Raw genomic sequence first — 19,326 nt, 5'->3', positions numbered from 1 at the left:
GAGCATGTACACATGTCCAATCAATCAATAAGTCACAACATTTGTAGAGCCGTGAGGGTCTCAAGGCACTATGGTGTGGGCAGCTACTAGTCAAACAGCCAGGTCGTGAAGAGTCTCCTGAAGGTCAGCATGTCTTGGGTCTGCCGTAGGAAGGCGGGGAGGGTGTTCCAAGTTTTGGCGGCAAGGTGGTAGAATGATCTGCCGCTGGTCGTCGTTCGACGGATGCGTGGGACGGTGGCGAGGGCGAGGTTGGCGGAGCGAAGCTGGCGGTTCGATGTGTAGGAAGAAAGTGATTTGTTGAAGTATGCTGGTCCAGCGTTGTGGAGTGCTTTGTAGGCATGGGTGAGGAGCCTGAAGGTGATCCTCTTGTTGACTGGGAGCCAGTGCAAGTCTCTCAGGTGGTTGGTGATGTGACTGTGGTGAGGGAGTCCGAGGATGAGGCGGGCAGAGGTGTTTTGTATGCGTTGGAGTCTCCTCTGGAGTGTGACTGTGGTTCCTGCTTAGAGGGCGTTGCCATAATTCAGCCTGCTGCTGATGAGTGCTTCTTGTTTCGGTGGGGATCCAACTGTAGATCTTTTGGAGCATGCGGAGGGTGTTGAAGCAGGAGGAAGAGACAGCGTTAACTTGCTGGGTCATAGAGAGCGTGGGGTGCAGGATAAAGCCCAGGTTGCGTGCGTGGTTGGTGGTGCCGGGGCAGTTCCCAGCATGGGCGGACACCAGGAGTCGTCCCATGCGGAGGGGTTGGATCCGAGGATGAGAACCTCTGTCTTGTCCGAGTGCAACTTCAGCCAGCTAGTCTTCATCCAGTCTACGACGGACTTCATTCCCTCGTGGAGGTTGGATTTGGCGGTGGCCTGGTCCTTGGTGAGAGTGAGGATCAGCTGGGTATTGTTGGCGTAGGAGACGATGCTGAGGAAGTGTGTTAGGACGTTGTTGGCGAGCGGTGACATGTAGATGTAAAAAAGGGTTGGGCTGAGGGATGATCCTTGGGGTACGCGCAGGTGATCGTGGTGGCTTCGGATCAAAAAGGGGGAGGCGGACTCTCTGGCTTCTGCCTGTGAGGAAAGAGGTGATCCAGTACAGGGCTTTGTTGTGGATCCCTGCATCTCGGAGGCATGTGTGCAGGGTGTGGTGGCAGACGGTGTTCCACCCCTAGTTTTGATTCAGAGTACATGCACAGAGCCTGGCTTTACTCCTACAGTGCAGTTGGAGTGCATACACGCACCCTGCTTCTGCTGCTAGTGTACATCTGAAGTTCATACACACCCTGCCCTGCTCCTAGTGTAAAGCTGGTCTCATGTGTGGCATATATTACATACATGTTACATACAAGTCAGAGCTAATTAGATGTAAACATTGAAACACTAACTCTTTTAGAGTATGCGAGAGGAAGGCTAGGGCATACAAAATTAATATTTTACAACAAAATACTGTTATGTGTGTTGGAAATAGCCCTTTTTGCAGGGTTATCCCCAAACTGTTTGCTTATTCCTCCTTTATTTTTCCTGACCTGTGGTTGTTGGCAATAGGACTCTGGGCACTTTACCACTGCTGATCAGTGCTAAAGTGCATATGTTATTGTAATTGGTTATCCACTATTGGCATATTTGTATCACCAAGAAGTCCCTAGTAAAGTGCACTGAGTGCGCCAGGGCTGCTGATTCAAATGCTACTAGTGGGCCTGCAGCACTGATTGTGCCACCCACATGAGTAGCCCCAAAATGGTGTCTCAGGCCTGCCACCGCAGTGCCTATGTGCAGTCTGTGGACTGCCATGTCAACCTGGCCAGTGTCCCCAATGACCAGGCCTAACCCTTCCCTTTCTGTACACATTGGACACCCCTATGGAAGGCCCAAGGTACCCCCACTGGGCAGGGTGCAGTGTATGTGAAAGGTAGAGCATGTACTAGTGCAGGTGACATGCTCTGGTAGTGAATTACAGCCATTTTCGTTTTTTCACTATCGTAAGGCTATCTTGCCCATGGGCTATAATGGGGAATGCTGTGTACAGTGGTTACCTGCATATCTTCCCATAGGAGCAATATAGGACATAAAAGTCTGGTAGCCCTGAACTTAGAAATTAATAACGCATCTTTTAGGAAAGGTGGTTTTTAAATCCTGTGTTTGAGCACAGCACTTTTTAGAAAGTGGCTGTTCTCTTGTCTGACCTTTCTGTGTGTTTTGGCTGTTTGTGAATTGACTGCCTGGTTTGTGAGTGACAGGGCTGGGGGATTCCAGGAGACAGAATGAGTCCACCCAGTGGTAAATAGAGAGATCTGCATCTAGATGGGAGGGAGGAGTTGCACCTGGGACCTCAATAGGACTGTGCCTGCCCCCCACTGTGCTGGCTCCACCCCCTGTGGTGCGTCTGATGTCTCTGCCCTGCACTGTGAAAGGAGAGAAGGAATCATGTCAACAAAGTGTTCCAGGGCTTTGCTTTCCCTCCACAAGGCTGGCTCCACCTCCTGCTGTGCGGCTGACGACCCTGCCCCTCTCTCTGAATGGAAAGGAGAGGCAAGGAAAACAAAGTGCTCAAGGAACACCCAGAACTGGTTCAGACCCGGCTCAGAGCCCTCCTGCACAAAGGGAACAAAGACATTTAGGGGTATAAGTGCAGGACCCCAGACTACAGAAAATTAGATCATCCTGGAATTAAGAAGGAACCTCTGCCAAGTAGAAAGCGGGAAGACTGAAGAAGGAAGACTGTCTTGCTGTTGCTTTGCTGGACTGACCTTCAGTTGCTTTGCTGCCCCGGAGAGGGGAAGGACTTTGCTTGGTGCTGTGTCCCCTTGCTTGAAGGAATCTCCAAGGGCCTGAAGAAGAGCTGGCTCCCTGTTAAGAAGTCCCAGGAACAAAAGGACTTCACCCCCAGCTTCCCTGAACTCTGCTGAGAGAGTTCTGTCCTTCCTAGAGTGCTTGGGCCAGTTGTGGTGCCTCTGGAAGTTGTACATGTGTTGGGAAGATGGAAACCAAGATTTTGAAAACTTCCTGCAAGTTTTAACCCATCGCTCGCTTGCGGAGCGCATCCCCGTCAGTGTGAGGAAATTCCCGCCGCCGCGAAGGCCGAGAGCGTCGTAGCGCCTGTTGCCGCTGCCAGAGTCGTCGCAGCCTTTGCTTCCGGGACGCACCAGTCCGGTGCAAGAATCACATAAGAGCCTGTCTTCACTGGGTGAGATCGTGGCACCGCTTGCTTGCGGACTGCATCACGTCACGGCAAGAGTCGTCGCAGAGCCATCGCATCGAGGGGCAGAGAGAGGAGTAGTTTGCCGCTGAGCCGCGCATCGTCACTGTACCGGAGATCGTCGCCGCCCCGAAGATCGTCACATCGTACCTTTTACGAGCTGCTTCCAACGAAACCTGTGCACAGGAATCCACGCAAGTTATCGCATCCCTTCCCATGCAGACCGGAGTCACTGCAACATGCCCGCTATGTCCAGTGGGGTTGTCGCAGCGCCTCCCCAGGGTCTCAGGAGTGACGCATTGCTTGCTTTTCAATGCTACAGCTTTCAATTGGAACTTTTGTCGCATCTAAAGGTACTGTTAGCTAAAACATGACGCAACTGTGGATTATTTTAACGCAACCCTAAGAACTCATTTTGAACAATATTCTTGAACTGTGAATGTTGGATTTTTGTAGTTTTGGTCTTGTGTAGTTTGGATTAAATACCTTTACTTTTCTTATCTGTTGTGGGGTCAGTTTGTGTTGTTTTCACTGTGTTACTGTGAGTGTTGGTACACATACTTTGCACATTGCCTTCGATAAGCCTGACTGCTCGTGCCAAGCTACCAAGGGGGTGAGCAGGGGTTATCTGAAGAGTGTATCCTTCTTACCCTGACTAGAAGCAAGGGTCCCTATTTGGACAGTGGTACCTACCTCTGCCAACAAGAGACCACCAGTTCTATTATTGTTGGTCAGCGGTGGGATCTTGAACTTGTATTTGTACTAGACCCACAGTGACTGGTGTACATCACTAGTGAGTGCAGACCACTATTCACTACATACTACGGTTGAGTTTTTTTTGTTTTAGTTCTATTTTTGATCGTAACCCTGAAAGAATCCAAGCATCATGTCTCTGAATGGTAAACCAGCAAGTGAGATTGCAGAACTGGAGTTTGATATTGAAATGTTAAGTGATTACAAAGTAGGTCAACTCGAGTAGTTCTGCAGGAGCTTTGGCTGCCTCATGAAGGGCCGCTCCAAGAAGGTGGAGCCCCAGAAGGCCTTAAGAGCCTGGTGAGAAACCAAAAAGGCTGGGGAGACAGATGGTGCCGAAGTGGAGGATGATACAGAAAGGGATGGTTTCAGGTCACAGGATCTGCCTATGTCAAGAGCAGCCTCCAGGGCTGGCAGCAACCATTCAGTTGAAAGTTTTCCCCAGGGGAGTTGGAGGAAAACCAAAGGGGGAGAGATCATATGTTAGAAATGTTGAGGCTTGAATTGAAGCTGAAGCAAATGGAAAAAGATAGCGAAAGAGCGGCGGAGGAGAGAGAAAGGGCGGCGGAGGAGAGCAAAAATGCCCGTGCCCTGGAGGAATTGAAATTGACCTTGGCCCATGAATTGAGAATGAGGGAGCTTGATTTGGAGCTCGGAGACTTGAGGCCATGAGTGTCTCAGCTGAAGAAGAAACATGGGTAGCTCAAGAGGTGAGCTTTTCTGAGTTGGAGGTGGAGTCCAGCTCAGATGGTGGTAGCAAGATTATAGTTTCCAGTGCTGAGAGAAAGGTACAAACACCCAGAGGTGTGGTGCCTAACTTGAGGGAGGGGGTTGACATACACCAAGGGGTTCAGGTTTATTGGTATGCAGTGTCCCTGAAGTAGATTGGGGGACTGACACAGGGGACCATATTCCTAGTGGTGGGCGGGACACTCTACTAACTCTAAATGAGAGGTACAGGGAGAGGGGTTTCCCCATGGTAGAAACCTTGATGTGTGTGTGTGAAGACCAGCCAGAGGAGTGTGGATTGTGTGACAGAGACAGTAGTACACTGTCTTGCCAATCTCAGGAGAGTGGTGTGGGGTACTTGTGTGAGGCACTGTAGGGTGAGGCAAAGGGTAGCTTGGTTAACAACTCTGGGGGGCTGTGTGATTCATTTGTTGGAGAGCACATTTTAAGTCCCTGTTTTCCAGAGCTATGCCAACACCCGGTGGAGTGTGAGTTCTCTGATCCCAGGGAGCTTGCGCAGGAGGCAGATTTCTTGGTGGAGTCCAGAGAGTCTGAAGAGGCATTGGGGAGTGATCTCAAAAAGAGGGGCCCAGATATCTTCCAGACCTGTGAGGTGGAAGAGGTTCAGTGTACCCCAGTTAAATCACAGTGTAGTGGGAGGGGTGTAGGGGTTCACGTCCAGTCTCAGTGGAGAGGGAGTGAATGTGGGACTGCGTGTCCCAGGGTGCCCAAAACCCAGTCTCAGGGCCTGGAGGGTTCCTTAAGGGAACACCAGGTTGGGGGCCTAGAGGGTGCTAGTGGGCAATTTGAGGAGGATCTCCTAGTGTCTGGTGAACGGGGAGTGCCTGTAACCAGACCCCCATCAGTTCTGGTGTCTGGCAGTACCACTCCATTTGGGAGGGTGCAGAAGTCCAGACTGAGGGGTCAGAGAGGGAAGGAGTCCCCAGTGGGAGAACCAGTGGGACAGGGGCCAGCCAGAAGTGCTGAGTCACCAGTGAGTGACCATGGTGACATCACTTCTGTCCTAGGGGATCTTCCCGCGCTGTCAGATGGACAGGGGTCGGAAGATCTGTGCTAGGCAGACTGTCGCATGACACCTGAGTTGTGTGTCGCCCTCGGGGGGCAGGGGTGCTCCCAATGAAGTCCTGTTGCGCCGGGCAAGTTCACAACCGCAGGTACTGGTCCCTGGGTTGGGCGGCCAGGTTCAGGATCTGCCTGACCTGGAAGGAAGGACATCTGTAACCATTGTCCTGACCAGTTTGGCTTCCAGGGTTACCGCTCCAGCAGGGAGGGTGCAGGCCTGTGGAGGGGGTACAGAGGGAGGGAGTCCTCGCCTCTGACCCTGGTGCAACCCAAGGGTTTAGACCCTAGGTTGGGAGACCAGTTGTTGGAGAGAGGTCCTGAAATGGTGGGAGATTTGTGTTCTGTGGGTGACTCTCCTGGGAGGAGAGGGCAGGAACCCAGAAGGAGAGGTAGGGGTAGGAGAGTCTCGCCCGTGACCTCTGGGCAGTCTGAGGGTACAGGCCCTGGGCTGGCGGGCCAGTGTCAGGATGCCCTACCTGACTTGGCAAAAGGGGGAGCTACTGCCCCCCACTCTCTGATGCCACAGAGGTTAGAGAGGCCTGAAAGGAATGCGGCCTGGCTCTCATCACTGACAGTGGCCCCTGGGGCTGATTGTCCTGGTGGACAGGGTTGCCCCTGGAAGGGGGGCAGTAGTCACACCCAGGGGGTAGACTGGTCCACACTGTTGTGTTGGCCAGGTGGGTACTGTGTGAGTCCCCAGAAGTCCTGGTGTGCCAGGCAAGATCCGGAACTTCCATAACCAGAATGCCCCACATGATGTATAATTAGCCCATCTGGGGGCGTGGCAAACAGCAGTATTTCAGGAGGAAGACCGGGAGCACGTCATATTGTTTCGCCTGCAGTAACCTCTGAAAAAGTAGATTTCTCTTCGAAACGCGTCAGGAGCTGACGGAATTGCTATTAGGTATCAGGGGTTTGTTTGCAGTCCATACCGAACGAAAGCTTGATGTCTCATGCGGGCATTGGAGTGCAGCCCATAGCTTGGGAAAGCTTGGAGCATACAATTTACTAGGCGGCCGTCCCTGCCGCCGGGCTTGCACCATCGCATACCAGGGGGCCAAAGGGTTTGGTATTCCATCTTGCCGAACCTTGGAATCACCGGCTATGGATCAGGATAGAGACCGCCCTTGAGGCTCATCCAGGGTGTTTTTTATTGTTACCAACGGCAACATGCTTAAAGATCCGGTACTTCCATAACCAGAATGCCCCACATGATATATAATTAGCCCATCTGGGGGCGTGGCAAATGGCAGCATTTCAGGAGGAAGACCGGGAGCACGTCATATTGTTTCGCCAGCAGTAACCTTTGAAAAAGAAGATTTCTCTTTGAAACGCGTCAGGAGCTGACGGAATTGCTGTTAGGTATCAGGGGTTTGTTTGCAGTCCGTACCGAACGAAGGCTTGATGTCTCATGCACGCATTGGAGTGCAGCCCATAGCTTGGGAAAGCTTGGAGCAATTATATATATATATATTGCACAAATCCTTCGTATTTTCTTTAGAAAGAACCAAGCCCAAACTCCATATGCGTGTACATTTTTAATTAAGTTCCATCATCGGCAAATCCTATATATATATATATATATTTTTTTATATATATATATATATATATATATATATATATATATATATATATATATATATATACATAGAGAGAGAGAGAGAGAGAGAGAGAGAGAGAGAGAGAGATAGATAGAGATAGATAGATAGATAGATAGATAGATAGATAGATAGATAGATAGATAGATAGATAGATAGATAGATAGATAGATAGATAGATAGATAGATAGATAGATAACATTTAGAAAGAGGGAAGTGAAGATTCAGCAAGGCTGACATTCAGACTATGATTGTTGAGAGGGTATTTGCCAGGGAGCCGTTACCCGACTGAAGGCCGACAGCTCTCTAAGGTACACTAGGATGGAAACATGACTTGGCACACATATATTCCAGAGATTACTAACTGCTGTCATAAGATAAAAATTATTAGATAGCAATATATACTTAAATATTTATAGGAGTCAGGTAAGAACTAGACTAATCTATTAGAGGAAGTAGAGTGTATGAAGTAAAATGCTTTTGGTATTTTTAAACTCCATTTGTTTTTATACTATGACTGCTGAAATTATTATGATATTACCATCATTCTAGTGCACACGTTTTATGAGCTAATTGTTCATAATAAATAAGTTTGTGTTGCAAAATATCAACTTCTGGGTGTGCCTAGTGTTTCCAGGGGACCGGACGTGGGTCCTCAACTCACACATATATATATCTGTGTATGCATTCTTCCTGCTAATAGTCCCTTTGAAAAGGTGGGGAATGTATGTCCCTATGCCTACAATAAACCTTGTTAGTGGTACGTTTTCATATAAGGATTGGTAGCAGTAGGCTTGGATTACTGTCAGAAGTGATTCAGGAGTCCCAGGGAAGGCAGGGGTCACTGTGCGCCAGCTATGGGCATTGTGGCTTTTTATGTCTAAGGTCCATGGGCTGCAATACTAATAGACTCAGAACTGAGCCCCAACTACACCCCATTAGCACTGGATCCATAGGATAGCAAAGGAGAGGGACACACGTCTTACTCACGGAGGTGGTGGGGTGTTAGACACTTAGGGACCAGCCTAATGGCAATACAGCACAATAAATCAATGTCCAATCAGTGCTTTATCCTGAAAAAGAGAAAGTGCTTTATTCTAGGTAGAATCGAAAACGACACCAATTACTGGAATGAGGAATCTTCTCAATATCCAGCGGCAACCAAAGTCTGTGGCTAACAAAAGCTGTGGCTCTCAATGGTCTTCTGGAATCTTCCAACTTTGGTGACCAGGTTCTGCCTCTCACGGCCTCTTTGTTCTTGTTAAATAGCCTGCACGGCCAACCACCGCATCAGTTGTCCATGAGCCATTCTCCATTTATGGACTTGCTTCTCACTCGCCATGGTACTCCATACTGTTAGAACTATCCCTGACAAGATAGTTTTCATCAACTGTTTGAAACGTTCTAATGGCTTCCTACAATTAATATGTCTGTCTGGCAGGCTCTGTCTATCTTCTGTTTGGTGAACATTAGAGGTCCAAATAGACTCCTTTGTTCCTGCAGTAACACTCAGCCAACAACCCAATGTTCCTCCTGCCACACGGTCACAGAACATGTTTACAATGCTGTGCCCATCCCTCACATAGAGTGAAGGACCCTTGTAAAAGTGCCTGACCGAACCCTCTGTGACAGAAAGGTCTATATTGTATTCTACCCATTTGGCTTACAGGAGAAAGGCCTGTTCTTACATCTGTAATCAATGGCTGACACCACTGCATTTGTTTCTCACCCTGGTCAGTGGACAGTAGTCACTCTCAACAAAAGCTGAGTTAACTTGGTGTGCCCTTCCAGACCACAGAGAAGGGGGGCTCCTTCACTAGGGCAGAGGAGCGTCGCCCACCTGTTTTCTCGAAGTGCGAGAAGCAGAAACATAAAAAGGTAATAACTTTCAGTTATTACCATTTTCTGTTTGGTTCTGCTCTGAGAGCAGGGGAGGAGTGGTGTGCCTGTCCACTCCAGAATGCGCAAAGACTGTTTGGTCGGCCCCCTAAGGTGGCCCAAACCAGTCATGCACCCTCTGCCCTTCTCCATGCAGGCTCTAATGCAGCCTACATGGAGGAAATGGCCTCCCCATAAGCCCCTGGCTGGGCGGCGTCCCAACCAATCACAATGCTGCTTGCAGCATTGCGTTGTGATTGGCTTAAGGGAGGGAGGGAGCCTGGCTGCCTGCTTCTGCTTCCTGTACCTGGAGAGCAGGAGAGCAGAGAAAGACGCGGGACCCAGCTGGCAAAATTCTAAGTTTAAATATATATTTTTAAAAATATTAAATGAAACTTTTCACCCCCGCGTAACCTCCCCACGCGATACCCGTGAGTCATGCCAGATGTGACTGCCACAAAGCCCTGCTCTACCTCACAATCCAACCCATAAGCTGCAGCATACAAGCAGGGGGAATCTTGTGTGTGCTGAGGTGAAACATCAACAAGAAGGTGCCACAGAGGTGCATGGATAACTGAGCGATAGAGGGGATACCCCTGCCCCAACATTTACTTTACTCCTTACTGGTTCAGGGCATTCTATGGACTGTGCGGCAATGACTTGTATTTTGTAAAACTTAGGGGCATATGTACAAGGAAGTGGCGGAGTGAGGTGTCAGATGTCATGGCTTAATGCCTGACTCCACCACTTCAGAAACGCAAGGCTGCACCATATTCTCAATGGATATGGTGCAGCCTTGCGTTTCCCACTGCGCTGGCGCTACACTTAGCAGTATAGCGCCAATGCAGGCACCCTTGCACAGTAGTGCAAGGGTGTCTGCGTGCAGGGAAGAATTGTTTATGTGTGGGAACATGACCCTTACTGCACATAAACAATCCTGAAATGCCATTTTGTCACTTATATATGTGCTGCTTAATGCACCACACATGGAAGTTATAAAGGAAGGGTCACATTCCCACATATGAACAATCAAAGGCGTTTTTACACATGTAAAAAGCAAAAACGAGGAGAAATAAAGCATTTCTCCTCATTTTGCCAACTTAAGACCAGGTTTTTCCTTGCCTTAATTTTGGTGCTGCCTCATATTTACGCTGCCCTTGTAAATAGGGGGCAGAGTGAAAAACAATGGGTGTTGCAGTGGAACACCCACCTCAACACCCACAGCCCTCCCCTTTCATGCTAAAAATAGCGTGAATGGGGGCCTTATTTACAGGGCAGCGTGGAGCCATGTTAAGAGGCTTAACGCTGCCTTGTAAATAATGTGAAGTGCCTATAGGGACTTGTACATATGCCCCTTAGTTTATTCAACTAGATCAGGGTTCTCCAAAGTGAGTCCTGGAGGGCCAGATCCATGCCAGATTTTTAGCATATTCCCATTTAGATAAATGTAGTTATCTTACACATGTGGCATGGATCAGGCCTTCCAGGACCAACTTTGGAGAACCCTAAACTAGATTATTCTTTGCCTGGAGGATATGAGAGTGAGCCTGTTGCTCAGATACATCTAGTGTAATGTAGCAATTTCATGGGCACTAAATTGCAGCTTTTCCCTTGAATTTGCAATGGTTTCCAGAGTCAAATGTGCCCGAAAAGTACAAGAGCTAGAGGCTTATCAAAGGTCTTGCAGAAATCTGTGAGAATTCCTTCAGGACCAGCAGTCCTGCTGTTCAGAAGTAGCAATATTTTCAGCTGCAAAATCTTTTTCAAGTGCTGCGGCTTGGTGTTCTTTTATTAAGCTCTGGTTATACGTACTACATAGCCCTTAAAAACCATCTGAGCTCAGCATAACAAGAAGGTTTGCTTGTGCTCCATCAGTCTCAATTAAAAGGCTGTTTGAGTGATCTTTTAAAGCCTTTTCCCAATTAGTATTGGTCCCCAAGATATAGCTCAGCAAATTAAAGTCTCACTACTGACCTACTATTTATCCAGGACTTTAAGTAGCATGCCACTACAACTGAACATGGAAAAGACGCTGAGGAAAACACCTCTTGGAAGTAAAGTCGGTTGTATGGATTCCTGGTTATTTTGTTTTACCTAGTGGAGGGGCCGATTCACAGAACTAATCTGAGACAAAATCCTAAACTTACTACTTTTGGTATTCACAGAACACATTTAGTGGTAGTAAAGGTAGGATTTTGTCTTAAATTAGGATTTTGTCTTAAATTAAATTAAGTTAAACGTAAGTTAAACCTAAGTTAAACTTAAGTTTTGGTCTTAAAACAAAATCCTAATTTAAGACAAAATCCTAATTTAAGACAGCATCCTAATTTAAGACAAAATCCTAATTTAAGGCAAAACTTAACTTAAGACAAAGTACTAACTTAAGACAAAATCCTGACTTTACTACTACTAAATTCCTTCTGTGATTACCAAAAGTAGTAAGTTTAGGAATTTGTCTCAGATTAGTTCTGTGAATCGGCCCCCATGTGTCTGGCCATTCTTGGCAAGCTCAATTACTACCTTTGCAACAAGCATTGCTGTCGTCTCTTGAACCATTGGAGCCAGGAACTACTGCATGCTAGCTGAACTGCTAAGTAGGACCTCATTAGCCCTCTGTGTTTCATGAGCAGCAAGAATGAACTGTCAAAGCTTACGCGGAAAGTGATGGGTCCAAGACCAAGAATGTTGATGTGTCTTCTGGTTTTCCATCAGAGGCAACTCTGTTGCATCCTCTGTTGAATTTCCTTCTGACCGTTTGCAGTTTCATGGTGTCCCCAAGATTCTGCTTCACTCTTAAAGTAAATCTGTGTCGACTGCAGACTCACGAGAAACTATGTGCCAATTCTATGAGTCACTAGAGCGTAAGCTCTGCTCTGGAAATTTCAAAGAAGCAGAACACATATTTTTACTAACACCAACTGTATCCCATGCCATACAACAGGACCAGCCCCCTCGTACAACGAGCTCTGCTTAGATGGGCTCCATAGACAATGTGCAAGACCCTATGCTCTTCTAAGTTCAACGATGTGTCCTACTGAGTAAACGATCCCTTTAGACGCTGTACTACGGCTGGTGCTACGGAGGAAGCGTGGTATCTGGAATGCTGACCATTGCTTGGCCAATCAGATTGCTTACAATGCTGACCATAGAGAGTCAGCCAGTAAATGATGGCATGATAGGTTTTACAGTGCAACTAAACATCAACAAATATAGGGTTAATCCCGAACCTTATTATTGGTGATGAGTGATGATGCAAAATTGGCAAGCGAACAACTGTTTTTTGGCTACAAGTTTTGGAGCATGCTGAAGGATTATGATGTGGATATTTTGCTAGTTTGTCTGCTTTTAGGGGTGTATTGGTGGCATAGATACTAATAGCCTTATCGCCCACATGCAGCGAGGCATTAACAGCTGTTAACAGCACTTGCTCTCAGCAGGAAGATCCTGCGCATTTTTGGAATCCGCTCTACACAGTCTATCAGGTAGAGTTCACTGCTGTCCATTAGAACCTGAAAGCCCATGCGCTCACTGTTCATTAGTAATATAATGTCAATGCAATGTATGTGCTTCATTACTTAATGCCTCTGGGTTTCTCTCCTACTTACAGAACCCAGGAGTAGACTTTGGCGATGTTTCGGAGAGGATCGCGCTTCGCCAGCGACTGGCATGCCGAAGTTTTAAGTGGTACTTGGATAATGTGTATCCGGAAATGAGAGTGTACAACACCACGGTCACTTACGGAGAGGTAAGCCGCCCAGACACTCAGTGCCATGGCACTGAAATATGCAACACGGCTACTCTACGCCATAGCTGCTCGGAACTCAATGCGAGACCGCCTGGTAGCTCGCGCATGGCTATGTTTCAACACCGCTTTTAATCAATGCTGTCAGGCGTTCCCATTGAGAAGAATAACCCTCTTTGAGAGGGCTTCAGAATAGATGGGCTCCTGTGAGTGCTTGAGTGCACGTGGCAGGATTCCATTTAGCTGTAGACACTGAGTGTAAGAAATGGGTTACAGAGAGTAATGGTTCAACTGTGCAAAGTGATGGTTCCTTGGCATGGATTTAGAAAGACCTAATTTCCAAGTTACAGTCTTTCTTCGCTTGCGTAGAGACGTGATTACATACTATTTCTTTCCATTATCTTATATAATGGAATGGTGTATCCCGAAGTATATCAAGGCTGTTCTACGGGGGCCAGATCCATGCCAGATTTTCAGAATAATCTCTCACTATAAAAAAGTTTTTTACTAAGAGTCATGTGCCTGATTCCCAAAACTAGTTGGGCGGAAGGTTGACTTCCACAAGCAAAGAAAATTTTCTTCACATGAACACAACAGGCCTCATTTATGAGAAATGACGCATCGCTGCGTTAAAGCAGCGATGCGTCACTTCTCAGTGCTCACTCCTTGCGACATTCCTGATGCGTCATATTTAATGTATAACGCTTCATGTCGCAAGGAGTTACAGATACCTCAGTATTTCTGACGTATCTGTAAGCGCAAAAGTGACGCATTGCTGGAGGGTGTCAAAAAAGGGACGCAACTCCAGCAATGCGTCCTTTCACATGGGGCAAGCCCTGTGAGGCAGGCGCAAAATTTTGACGCAACGGCGTCCTAAAAGTGACGCAGTGAAATCTCATAGATTTCACTGCGTCACTTCTACCACCCTTCTACCACCCTTTCTTGCGTCAATACGCCCCCCCTTGCATACATTATACCTGGCGCAGGTATAATGTGGCGCAGAGGTTTACAAAGTGGCGCATCTACCTAGATGCGTCACTTTGTAAATATGGCACAACAAGGCGCATTTTTTATGCCACTGGTGTGTCACAAAAAGTGACGCACCGGCGGGTTAAAAATGACGCACAGCCTCCTAAATGAGGCCCAACACATTTTGCTATTCCCTAAAATCGGTGTTGCATTTGAAAGAGGATTTCCTCACACAGACGTTTCGGTGACAGCACATCTATGAGTAGGCGGTGAGGGTTTGCAGAGGTGTTAATTTAATGGCAGCAGTGTCCTATACGTTTCAGGGCATCCCTAAACATATCTGGAAACAACTTACCCCTGTCAAGGGGTAGGAGTAAATTCCTTTCCGTTTGTGAAGTAGACATGGCCCCTCCCACCATTGACAGGATGGAGATGGAAGAGGAAGGGTTCCTCCATATGAAAAAGGTTTTCACTGTGGAGAAAAAGAAAAGAAAAAGTTTGCAAGTCCACTGGTGCTGTCAAGTTTTTTACGAAAATGCCTGCATTTCTATTTCCACGTGAGATTATGCAAATCACAAAGTACTGCAGGAGTATTCCTGCAGTGCAAACATGCCACTGTCGTAGGTTTCTAGGCATAACCTCAAAGTCTTTTGTTAAATAAAATAAAGTAAAATATCTTCACCCAAGCAGGAGAACATCGGGCCATTTGCATGTAAATGCCTCTCTTTAGAATAGACCAACAGTCTGGCTTCGTGCGGGTCCTGCCCCAGTTTGCAATTAAAAGGTGCCAGTTGCTCTACAGCCCTAATCACAATTGAAATGGGTATGAGGCCAATGCACCAAATAACCTGGGTGCAAACAAGCCAGAGTTACACCTTAGAAACTGAGAGGGTTCGCCCCAGAAGAACTGTACGTCATTTAATGGCGTTTTCCTAAAAAATTTAAAAATGTACTCAAAAGGACGGTTCTTCTAATCTGGGTACAGATTTTGATATGAGCCCAAACTATTCACAAAATCTATACGACTGCTTCCTCTTTCAACTTTCCATTTTCTTTCATTTGTCCATGCATCCTTCCAAGTAGATTATAAGTCATACAATAATACTACTTATATGAAGTGACAGGATGAGAAAAAGGAAGGCTGTACAGATGTCACACCCACGAGCCATATGCTACAGAATCATATCCAGCCAGAGAGATCTTACAGGCTGAGACGGAACAACGACATTTTATGCTACAGAGACCTTACATGTCCAAATATTAGGCACATTGCCCAGCTTTCACCAATTTTACAGACTTACGCTTCAAATTCCCAATAGTGCTTATGAGTGTAGCATTGTGCTACAAAGAACCACAGACACAGGTTCTTATTTTGTAGGAGCTTTATTATGTGCTTCTCACTCCGTCCCTGTCCCTATCCTAACTGCCCTCTTCCTGTCGTGCCTCCTCCTCTTCATTTGGCCCCTCTCACTCCGCCCACACCCAACTACTAGACCGCACACTATTACATCTCCCCCTTTGTTAACAAATAAACAAAACAAAGGGATCACGATTGCTCTGTCAGTCGAACGGGTCATTGAATGTTTTGTCGTGATCCATCGCTCCGTCGTCAGGATCACCCTCTGCTTGGACTTCTGGTTTCAGCCTTGCAGCTGTTCGATCAGGCCTCTCAGGACACTGATGCTCCTTTGCATTGTCAGGAGCCTCTTCATAGTTTGAGTATACTGTCAGCCACACAGGCCTGCAGTTGTTCCCTTTTAATCCATATGAGTACATATCTCTGTCCATGGCGTGATGTTCCTTTGCCTTGACAAGCATCTCCTTGACAACACAAATACATCCTTGAGACTGCATGATGTCTTGTGTGACTTTCTTGTCTACCAGTTCATGGCACGTTCCAATGTACTTCCGGGTTGTCTGCTCATCTTCATCTTCTGGGGCGGCGGCAGTTGTCCTTCGGGAGGTGACTGTGACAGGCTCTTGTTCAATTGTCGCTTGCTCGCCGTCATAAGCGGATGCCGTTCTGGTTCTCTTCCGAGCACCCATGTGTGAGTTTGTGTATGTCTGTCCGGTCCAGTCGAAGGCAGCACTGTCCTCTCATTCAGAGCCATGTACGCTCGACGGCAGGGTGATGTCTGACCGAGTCACCCTCACTTGGTTCGGGGACTCCTTAGCGGCTTCTGATGGTCTCACCCATTCCCCTCCACATCTCAAGCTGATGACCCCTTTAGCTATCTGGGCAGGTGCACTTTCCTCTCTCCTTCGACATACAGGGTCTCTTCTGTTCGGTTTCCTTCGGCGTGCCCTTTGAGTCAACCTTGCTGACCCCACCAGGGGTGACGGCATCTGCTTTCGGGCATGAGTTACCGGCGACTGCCATGATGGATTGTATTGTGAGGTGATCGAGTCTTCAGACACCTGAGTTTGAGACAGGATGCGCTTGATGGATGGAGTGTCCTTCGGTTCTATGGTATGTTCAGGTGATTGACACCACGGCCATTGTCGGGACCATGACTCGACCAGCTCACAAGATTGGACAGACATGCTGTCAGAGTCAGAGGAGTCTTTTGTCGACTTCCAGGATCGAACACATGTGTACTCCGAGTCAAAGAGGTCCATTGCCTTATTCTTTCCTAAACGTTCCTTTGAAACTGTCGCGAGTGGTGGGTCTCTGAACTTCGTAGTCCGTGATGAATTGCTCTTTGCCTCTGAATTGTCCTTGAAATGCTTCTCCGGGTGTCTTTGTTGGAACGTCTTCAATGTTGTCTCGTTGGAGAGGTTGTTTGATAACTCGTGTTTGTTCCTGGTGTTTGATCCGAGGCTTTTTCTCTTTTGTCCTTCTCGCATGATGTTGACAACCTCTTCTCCGTTTCTTCGTTGTCGCAGTTACCATGGATGCATTGATCTTTTCTTGTTCGTTGTTGTGGGGAATCAGTCCATCTTGTGCCAAATGTTTCCTTGGACTCGTCTTCCCACCTTGGCGACTGATGTTCCTGCGCCAATTTCCAGTGTTGACCATGGTGACCCATTCTTTTATAGTTTGTCTTTCTCCCCCACTTTTTGTGCAGGATGCCATCTTGTCTAGGGGTGCGATCTGTCTTACGTGACGCTTCCTCATCGTCAGAGTAGTGTGTGTCATACTTTGAATGACTCCTTGAGGGACTCCCGGAAGGTGAATAACTCTTTGAGGTTGTCCTTTGGCTGGTTGACTCTGAGTAGTCTGACTCTGAGTAATCTGACTCTGAGTAGTCCTTGTCACTTTGTCTCTCCTGTTGTCTTTTTGCTGGTCTGCCTTCTCTCTCTCTCCTTTTGTGTTTGTTTGATTTCTGAGTTCTCTCTTTCCAGGTATCTCAAAGTTTTGCACTCAGGTGCACATCCATCAATTTGTCTCTTGCTTGGACTTGCATTCCAATTTCAGCTTTCTTGATAATTTCCTTTAACGACCAATGCCCTCTCAGTATTTTGTGCTTTGTTTCGGGGTTTTCACAGCCTTCAATTATTCGGAGCCGAACAGCGTCCTCATTTGTAAACGTGTTGAAATGACAGCCTTGTACCAGACTTTGCAACCGAGTGATGAAATGTGTCAATGGTTCGCCTGGTTCCTGACGTGCTGTGTTGAAAGCCATGCGATCATGATCCACATCTGCCTGTGCATTGAGATGGGCACAGAGCTCCTCTTGGAGTCTATCATAGATGTCCTCTTCTTCTTTGGAAAATGTTCTGATTGGGCATCGGCCCCCAGGACCCACCAGATGGAGGAGTAGCACCAAACATTTTCTTTGTCTTTGCTTACCGTTGGCTTTCAAGAAATCGTCCAATGCTTCCAGCCACCAGTGCCGTTTGAGGCCCTTGATCCAATCGTCAATCTGCGCCGCTGGGGGCGATACTTCAATGTGTGGAGTGAACCATTGAGCTACTTCTCTTCCCGCCATGACAGAGGGAGATTCTGATCTGTCGTAGACGCGGGGCATTGTGCTGTTCACTTTTTTTCGGGTTTTCTTTTCGACTGTTGCAAATCCTCCAGTCACATTATCGATGAGATAGCCTAGTGTTTGTTGTGCTCGTTTCGGGTTTCATTTGCTTCTGCTTGTTCAACTATGTGGTTGTCTCTGCTTGTGTTTTAGCTTGAGCTTGTTTGTCAGTTCTTCCTTCGGTTCACTCGTGTTTGGTCAACATTGCACCCTTGAATTTATCCAAGGTTAGTGATAATGTTGGGTTTCACTTGCTTTGTTGTGTGTGTTTATTGGCTACTTCACACTTGCTTTGGCTCGTGCTCGTTGCTGATTCCGTTGTAATTATTTATGCGTTGTCTTTATTTATGTTTGCTTGTTGCTTCCTTTCTGTTTGATTATCGGATGACCATCACCTTTACTCATGCTTATTCGTCTGTTACTTGTGGTGATTCAGCTTCTTGCATCTGTCAATGCTTGTTTCGTTGTGCTTTGTCACTGCTCGTTCCTTTTCCGGTGGTTCCTCTGTTCTCTGTTATTTCCTTTTCCTTTCCTTGTTTTCTTATGTTCACGCCTTTCCTGCGACTTGTTTCTTAAGTTGGCGCCTTTCTACCTTTGATTGTGCTTGCTTTGTCGTTGTCAATGCTTGTTGGTCTGATACTTGTTTTGCCTTGGCCACTGTTTGTTTACTATCTTTGTCAGTTCTTGTTTGCTGGATTTTCCAATGCTTGTTTATTTTCCTTTGCCAATGCTCGTTGATTTGCATGTACCAATGTTTGTTTCTTTTCCTTAGCCTATGCTTGTTTGCTTGTCTTCGCCAGTGCTTGTTTGGTCTTCGCCAATGCTTGTTTTCTTCCTTTGCCACGATTTATCCAATGCTTGTTGATCTGCATGTATCAATGCTAGTGTCTCTTTGCATGTATCAATGCTTGTTTCTTTGCATGTACCAATGCTTGTTTGCTCTTCCCCAATGCTTGTTTCCGTTTGTCCAATGCTTGTTGATTTGCATGTATCAATGCTTGTCTATTTGCAGGTATCAATGCTCGTTTCTTTGCATGTACCAATGCTTGTATGCTCTTCGCCAATGCTTGTTTATTTGATTTTGTCAGTGCTTGTTTGAATCGTCTTGCCAATGCTTGTTTTTTCTGCCGGGTGCCTGACTTCAAAATGGCCGCCATACAACAATCAAGGGGTCTGTCCTGATGGGTGCCTGACTTCAAAATGGCCGCTGTCACTGCAGGCACACGAGGCTCTCTCCGTTGGCTCACTCTGTCTTTCTTCCACTCTGGACTCACCGGTTGGCAGCTCTAGGAGGCAGCACACGTCAGGGCCCTCTTTTCTCCAGCTGTGGCCACGAACAGGTAAGGTTGGGGTGGCCTCCCACCTTGCTCTTAGCTTCCCGCTCTTCTCCGCCGATCGCGTGCCAAAGACCACGCTTTGGGCG

The 19,326-nt window shown here is 47.2% G+C and overlaps 1 protein-coding gene across 1 annotated transcript in view; it reads left to right on the top strand.

Annotated features, from left to right (window-relative positions):
- Nucleotides 1–19,326, top strand: part of GALNT9 (polypeptide N-acetylgalactosaminyltransferase 9) — a 739,748-nt gene that overhangs the window by 640,439 nt on the left and 79,983 nt on the right. Inside the window, exon 8 of the mRNA XM_086944705.1 lies at nucleotides 12,829–12,966. Coding sequence (XP_086800831.1) covers nucleotides 12,829–12,966 — 138 coding nt within the window. The remainder of the gene's footprint in view (nucleotides 1–12,828; nucleotides 12,967–19,326) is intronic.

Source organism: Lissotriton vulgaris, chromosome 11 (assembly GCF_964263255.1).
Source record: "Lissotriton vulgaris chromosome 11, aLisVul1.2, whole genome shotgun sequence".
Classification (NCBI taxonomy): Eukaryota; Metazoa; Chordata; class Amphibia; order Caudata; family Salamandridae; genus Lissotriton; species Lissotriton vulgaris.
The sequence above is the reverse complement of the archived record's forward strand: the minus strand, read 5'-3'. Positions and strand labels throughout refer to the sequence as shown.